The sequence below is a fragment of the Physella acuta genome, unplaced genomic scaffold (genome assembly GCF_028476545.2).
Source record: "Physella acuta isolate Inbredline_101_S28 unplaced genomic scaffold, ASM2847654v3 ptg000139l, whole genome shotgun sequence".
Lineage (NCBI taxonomy): Eukaryota > Metazoa > Mollusca > Gastropoda > Physidae > Physella > Physella acuta.
Genome location: NW_026731658.1, coordinates 215,631 through 222,663, shown reverse-complemented (window position 1 = coordinate 222,663; position 7,033 = coordinate 215,631). Strand labels below are relative to the sequence as shown.

Genomic DNA, 7,033 nt, shown 5'->3' with positions numbered 1-7,033 from the left:
TATATATATATATGTGTGTGTGTTTTTCTCAGGAAAAAGTTGCTTTTATGAACGAAATCGCAACTCTCGGACGTTTGTTACATAGCAACATAGTTCTCTTTTACGGGATTTGTAACCACGGTGCTGAACCTTTAATTATGATGGATTTCATGTATTTGGTTAGTTGACGTATTTTATATTGAGGAAATTATTTTTAGATTTGTTGTACGGGAATTTAAAATTTGATTTTGTCAAAATGTCGATACATATTTACTAGAAAAATAGACACATGCTTAACTAAAGCTTTTTTATATTTAGGGCACTTTAAAAGATTTAATCTTACAGAAATGTGACCCAAAGGAAGAAAACAATTTAGAACCAGTCCTCAGTTTGAAACAGATCTCTTTGTACATTTGTCAGATACTAGATGGACTTCAATACATTCATGAACGTTCTATAGTTCATATGGATATAAAAGGTTACATTTGTGTGTCTTAAATTTAAGACATTTGAAACAATTAAAAATTAAAAATATTATACGCTGTTCCAAACATATAGCAGAAAAATAAAATTATTTTAGTGTATCTTTCAATGATATGATATGTGAATCTTAATTCCTCGTATAGTTTAATGTTTTAACTCAGCAAACTCAACAATCAATTTTGAATTATTACAATTTAAAGGAAAATAAGAGAACAGACTATTAATTAAGACTCATATTTAAATATAATATTTAGCAAAGAAACAACAACAGAAAACGTAAGAAATTTATTACATTCATTATAATTTTTTATGTTCTTTTTTACTAGCTGATAATATTTTAATGGAAAATTACTCCAAAATAAGAATTGCTGACTTCGGGGTCTCACAAACGGGCTTACAAATAACAAATATTGAAAATGGAACTCCACATTGGATGGCTCCTGAGATAATAAATTCATTGCCTTTTGACTCCAAGGTTGATGTATGGTAATTTGAGTTTTTAACAATTGATTGCATTTTTTAAATTTCGGTCGTACATAAAATACATTGCTAATTGAAATTGACTATTTAACGGGACACGTTTTATAATAATTATGTTGCAAATGCCACTACTACCTGCGCACATACTCACTCTTTGATCCCAGTCTGCTTCCCTCCATGGCACGCTGCAGCGACCTCTAAACCTGCCACTGGACTCCGCTAGTCCGTCCAGCCGGGTTAGAGTAACGATATTTCAAATTTCCGAGTCTTAAAGGTGCTTGGTCCGCTGGGAAGGCGATAAAAGGACCTGCTCGGTCTCACCATCTTTCACTTGTTTTACTACTGTGTTTTTCTACCGACATAGTCCTGTAACTTGTGGTGGCTGCTCCACGTGAACAATCGTAGACCTTCGGATACCTGAACGATTCTCACTTTTGTGACATTTTATTTATTTTTAACACGTTTTTCTTAACTCAGCTTCGCGTTTGTGGATTTGTTTGTTGTTAAAATTGACATCGAAAATTAGCCCACTTCTGATTGCTCTACAGATCTGAAATTTGGCATGCAGGCTACTTTCGCCTAACAATTTCAGATGCAATCATAAAAACTAGCAATTAGAGACCGTAATTAGCTTAATTTAATTACGCCCCAAGGACCATAAAATTGAGGACATGATTTCTAAAGATACCGACAAGACTGGAGGCCTATTGACACAGTTACTTCGGCCCCAATCGATGTGAGCGCGCTGGCCGTGATCGTATAGTGGTTAGTACTTCGCGTTGTGGCCGCGACAACCCAGGTTCGAATCCTGGTCGCTCAAGATTTTTAGTCCGTGTATTTATAAACACTTAGTCAAGTCATACTTTATCAAGTCATTAGATAAAGTAGAAAATAAACTATATAAAATACTTTTTTTAAAAACCACGTTTTTCATGTGTAGCAACGGACTAAAAAGGAGAAAATAAAATACTTAAAAAAAACTTTTTAAAAAACCACGTTTTTCTTGTGGACTAAAAAGTAGAAAATAAATTTTTCTTTTGTGCTTCCTCGAGCTGTGCAGATTCTTGTGATGACTGACAAAAAACGTGGGTCGGGCAGATGGGTCGGGAAATTTGATGGTGAACGTACCCACCTTTTTTGTCAGTCATCACAAGAATCTGCACAGCTCGAGGAAGCACAAAAGAAAAATTTATTTTCTACTTTTTAGTCCACAAGAAAAACGTGGTTTTTTAAAAAGTTTTTTTTAAGTATTTTATTTGTAACTCAGAAAATGTATGATAATTTTTTCTTGTATTGTTGTCGTTAAACTGATCTTACTGTAGTCCGTAAATTCCGCACATCAAATAGTCACGTAGTTAACAGAACTGTTTGTAATATCATTTGCCGACCGTGAAATCTTTTCAAAGTCAAATGTTCATCGGACCTGGTTAAAAACATTATCATTATAAAGCATTGAGCTGTAGCTTAATCATGGGGCCTGAAGATTTTACAAAGAATGCCACATGTTGATTTAAATTACTAAGCGCTGCTGTCTATTACAATTATAATCTTTACCTTAAAAGCTCGTACTACCCGTGACTTACTTCATCCTGCATTTTAAGACATTACTCTACTTTACTAATAATTGTACTGCTCTTAGCTGAGCTCACGTGGCAGTAGACTATACATATGAATTATCATAAAAGTATTTTATTTTGCCCATGTATCAGCGTACTGAGCGGTTGGAAATATACACTTGTACTAAATATTTCCAGCATAACATTTCTCTGACCCTTAACAGCTTGAACTATACTATTTCTGCTATTATTATAGCATAAAACGGTACAGTTGTACTGTTTACTATCGTTGACAGCATACAAACTTGCTTTCTATAATTACGCTTTCGTATAATTACACTACTTTTCTGTACATTTTATTTTTTAAGGAGTCTTGGCGCTACAGTTGTTGAGATGGTTACAGGACACAAACCATTCCATAAAAGTAGTTCAGCAAACGTGTTATTTAAAATATCTACGTTAACACAAGTTCCATCAGAGCTGTTAGGATCTACGTCTGGTTCACTCAAAGATTTTTTGACTCAAACATTTCAAGTCGATCCAAATATTCGTCCTACCGCTGAAGAACTGTTGAATCATGACTTTATTTTAGGTATGTGAATTTGATGTAAAGTTACCGTAATTTACTAGATTTCATACTAAATAATGTAATATGCTCATTTTGTTGCTTTTTTATTTTATAAAAAAATATTTTAACCGTTTCATAAAATATATTATCATCATGTTCCATGGTGGGTGACTTACTTTACGGTTTTTTTATTTTGCAATCCTTTTTAATTTTGCAATACTCGTTGGACTTTATAAAATGAACACTATTTTTTAAATAAAAGAACAACTAACTTGCAAGAAAAGTATGCATGCTATATGCATTAAAAACCACAGCATGAAGTTTGAATTTTACAAGCTTTTATTTAACTCACTTCCTCTGTCGTCAGTCTGTCGTCAGTCTGTCGTCAGTCTTTCTGTTTGGATCAAACGCCCGAGCAAAAATGCAGGCACTTCTAACTGACATATACGGTTCGTAGATGGTACGTGGGTCAAGAAATGAAGACAATGCAACATGACATTGAATATGACATAATTGGTTGCTAATTAATTTTTTAAGAATCAATTAAAATTGTGTCCAAATTAGAAGGCTGACTCATCAAATTATTCCGCGCTATTAGACACGCGACATCACGTTCAATAGGTGCGCAATGGTCTTTATTCATGCCACAGTAGTGTAAATAAAACATGTAAAGTACCAAAACTGTTTTATTAAAAACGTTTTAATAAGAAGCTGTTATGTAATAAAGCACTAAAAAGTAGAAAATAAATTATACATTACTATTTACATTTCTATAAAGAAAAGCGTGGGTCTCTTTCTAAATATTATTAAAGGTATCCAATAGTTACTAAAGCGATCCACGCTTGCATTTATGGTTATTTGTATAATTGTAGTAGTGTATAATTTGTTTTTATTTTTAGTGCATTATTACATAACTGCTTGTTATTAAAAACGTTTTTTATGAAAACCTTTTTACAAGCTTTTATTTAACTCAATTCCTCTGTCTGTCGTAAGTCTGTCTAGATCAAAACGCCCGAGCAAAATTACGGGCACTTCTAACTGACAGATACGGTTCGTAGTTGGTACTTGGGTCAAGACATGAAGACAATGCAACATGAATTTAATTTGACTTTGTTGGTTGCCGATTAATTTATTTATGAATAAACTAAAATTTTGTCCAAATTAGTGGGCTGTCCAATTTAAATATTCCGCACTATTAGACACGCGTCATCATGTTCATTAGGTGCGCAGTTGTTTTTAATCAAACAACTCTATTGTGAATTTAAAATATTTAAATTACTGAAAAAAAAAACGTTTTAATAACAAGCTTTAATGCAATAATGCACTAAAAATAGAAAAAAAATCATACACTACTATTGAAATAACTATAAATAAAAATAAGAATTAGGGGAAAAGATTTAATTATCGATCATAAAAGAAAATGTGGGGCATTAAAAATGTTGGTCCCTGACGTACACATTTTAAAAATGTATCTATAGGCGGATACTAAATGTAATGGAATCGATTAGTTATCAGCATGTAGTAAGTTACATTTATAGTGAACAGCAACATAGTGCCACAAAAACCGATCTAATTTGTAAATACATAATTTGACAGCATGTTTAATATAAAGCTTTCTAATGCACAATTAAATCTTTGCTTGGCTTACTTAATTAGATCTATAAACTTATTCAGAGTATTTAATAGTAGACTATTATTTCTCTGAGTAGTGTTTTGGTTTTTGTGTACTATGATGGTTTCTATTACATATTTTTATAATTCTCAATCAGAAAATGTGTTTTTTTTTTACTGTAGACTATTGTTTAATGATGCTAATCTACTTCCTTTAATTTTATTTTAAACAGAATTCTCTCAGTGCAATCAAGAATGCAACGATTCTGACGGAGAATTAGGTACTGTTTTTTTTTGTAAATTTGAAATTCAAATATTAGTATGTAAATTTAGAGTGTTTATCAAATTGAAAATGTATGTATAATAGAATGGTTTATGTTATTTTAAAGGCTTTATAACACATACACACACGCATATATATATATATATATATATATATATATATATATATATATATATATATATATATATATATATATATATATATATATATATATATATATATATATATATATATATATATATATATATATATATATAAACATTTCAGTTGTCTTAAATAAATATATTGATATTTTCATATAAGCATTTTTAAATGTGTGGACGGCGTGGTCGAGTGGAAGAGAGCACTCGACTGCTAGGTCAACGTCCCTGAGTCTATCCAGCTCTGATGGGTACCTGACTCACGTTTGGGGAAAGTAAGATGGTTAAGCTTACTCTAACCACAATATTTATTTCTATGCCAAGATCTAAAGACATGCTAACTCGATTTCTGAACATAACAAGGTATATTTTACAGCCACGTCTTCAATCTTTTTTTTTTAGATGCTTCAAACGATATTAAACAGAACCAACACGTACACTGCAAATTGTTACAGCGATTTAATTTATGCAATAAGAATCCAGATCACAGAGATTTTATTCAAGTTCAAAGGTTAACACTTAATCAACTGCCCGCACAAGATACTCAACTTCTAAAACTTGTTAAAAATTTAGCAGCCTTGACTGTCAAAGTACAAGTCTTATTCGATACAGATAAATATGGGACTGGGTTCGTCAATTCTGTCGATATCTACAATGACGTTGATGACGACAAATGCCCATGTCCGGCATGTTGTGAAACAGCAGCGCCTTCAACATCGTGGGCAATTTTTTACATCATTACATCAACACAGCTGGTGTCTGGTGATTCTGAAGCTCGACATACAACCTGCTTTGTTAATCACGATGGTTCTCACAATATCAAAGAACTTATAGGACTAAAAACGTCCATCACATCAAAGAAGCGAGACAGATGTGTAATGGTCTGTTACTCTCACGATATTCAACTGGCGTACACGTTAAAATTTAAGCTTCGAAATTACAGCCGTCTATGCAAGAAAATGTATAAGAAATACAATACTGATGAAACTGTGAATAAAACTGTTTTAATGATTTCACATCCTCATGGTGCTTCAAAACATTTAACGCTGGGGATGTTGGCAGACAGACAGAAACAACAAAAGAAGTTCAGCTCCCGACTGTACTATACCAACCCTTCATGTAACGGTTGTGTTGGAGCCCCCGTATATGTTATAGGCTTGAAACCTTACTCAACTAATTACACCCACAGTGGCGTGACTAAGGAGCGTGACGCCAACTGTAGCAGCTCATGGTATTGTTGACATTACTTCAAAATTTAACTTATTTCAAGTAATTAATATTACAATTAAAATATAATGTATGTTGCAGTGCACATTTTCTGATATGAATGATACAATCTTTGTTCAATTTGATATGTGTTAGAATTTAAATAACAAATAAGATATCAATAGAGTTAACAAAATTTTGTATCATGTGCATTAATTATCAATTGAAGATTACTAATATGAGAAGGTAAAATATGTCTAAAAATTGTCTTGAAGTATACTTTGAATAAATCAAAATACAAAACGGACAAAAGCGAGGAAATTATGTGAGTGCATCCATTTATCAAAACGTGTAATATGTATACTTGTAAACATGCATTTAACATATAGGCCTATATATATATATATATATATATATATATATATATATATATATATATATATATATATATATATATATATATATATATATGTATATATATATATATATATAAGGTAATATTACAAATATTTTTTAGTTCTTCCAAAGAAATTTTGTTTCTATTTGCACATCATAAATAAAATACTCACTTTTCTGTTTTCCAAATCATTTTGTCATTATTTTGTTACTTAAGAGTTTACGCTTCCTTTCAATGCTTCCGACAAAGTTATTGTTACAAATACAGCACTGCTTATAATTATAAGAATGTGTCCATGTACAAAAAACGCGATTGTCATTATCTTTTAAC

At 31.6% G+C, this 7,033-nt stretch overlaps 1 protein-coding gene across 1 annotated transcript; it reads left to right on the top strand.

The window, feature by feature from the left end:
• The first annotated feature begins 149 nt into the window (after window positions 1-149).
• Window positions 150-6,736, top strand: LOC131935251 (uncharacterized). The gene is made up of 6 exons (XM_059291612.1): window positions 150-158; window positions 298-457; window positions 789-948; window positions 2,867-3,090; window positions 4,911-4,958; window positions 5,503-6,736. Exons 1-6 carry the CDS (start codon window positions 150-152, stop codon window positions 6,339-6,341), a joined length of 1,440 nt encoding a protein of 479 aa, XP_059147595.1. The 3' UTR covers window positions 6,342-6,736.
• The last annotated feature ends 297 nt before the right edge of the window (window positions 6,737-7,033 follow it).

Bases quoted from the DNA above. Each gene is read 5' to 3' on its own strand.
- LOC131935251 (XM_059291612.1), top strand. The intron at 458-788 runs GTTACATTTGTG...CTTTTTTACTAG, and splicing joins AGTTCATATGGATATAAAAG to CTGATAATATTTTAATGGAA. The intron at 949-2,866 runs GTAATTTGAGTT...TTATTTTTTAAG, and splicing joins GACTCCAAGGTTGATGTATG to GAGTCTTGGCGCTACAGTTG.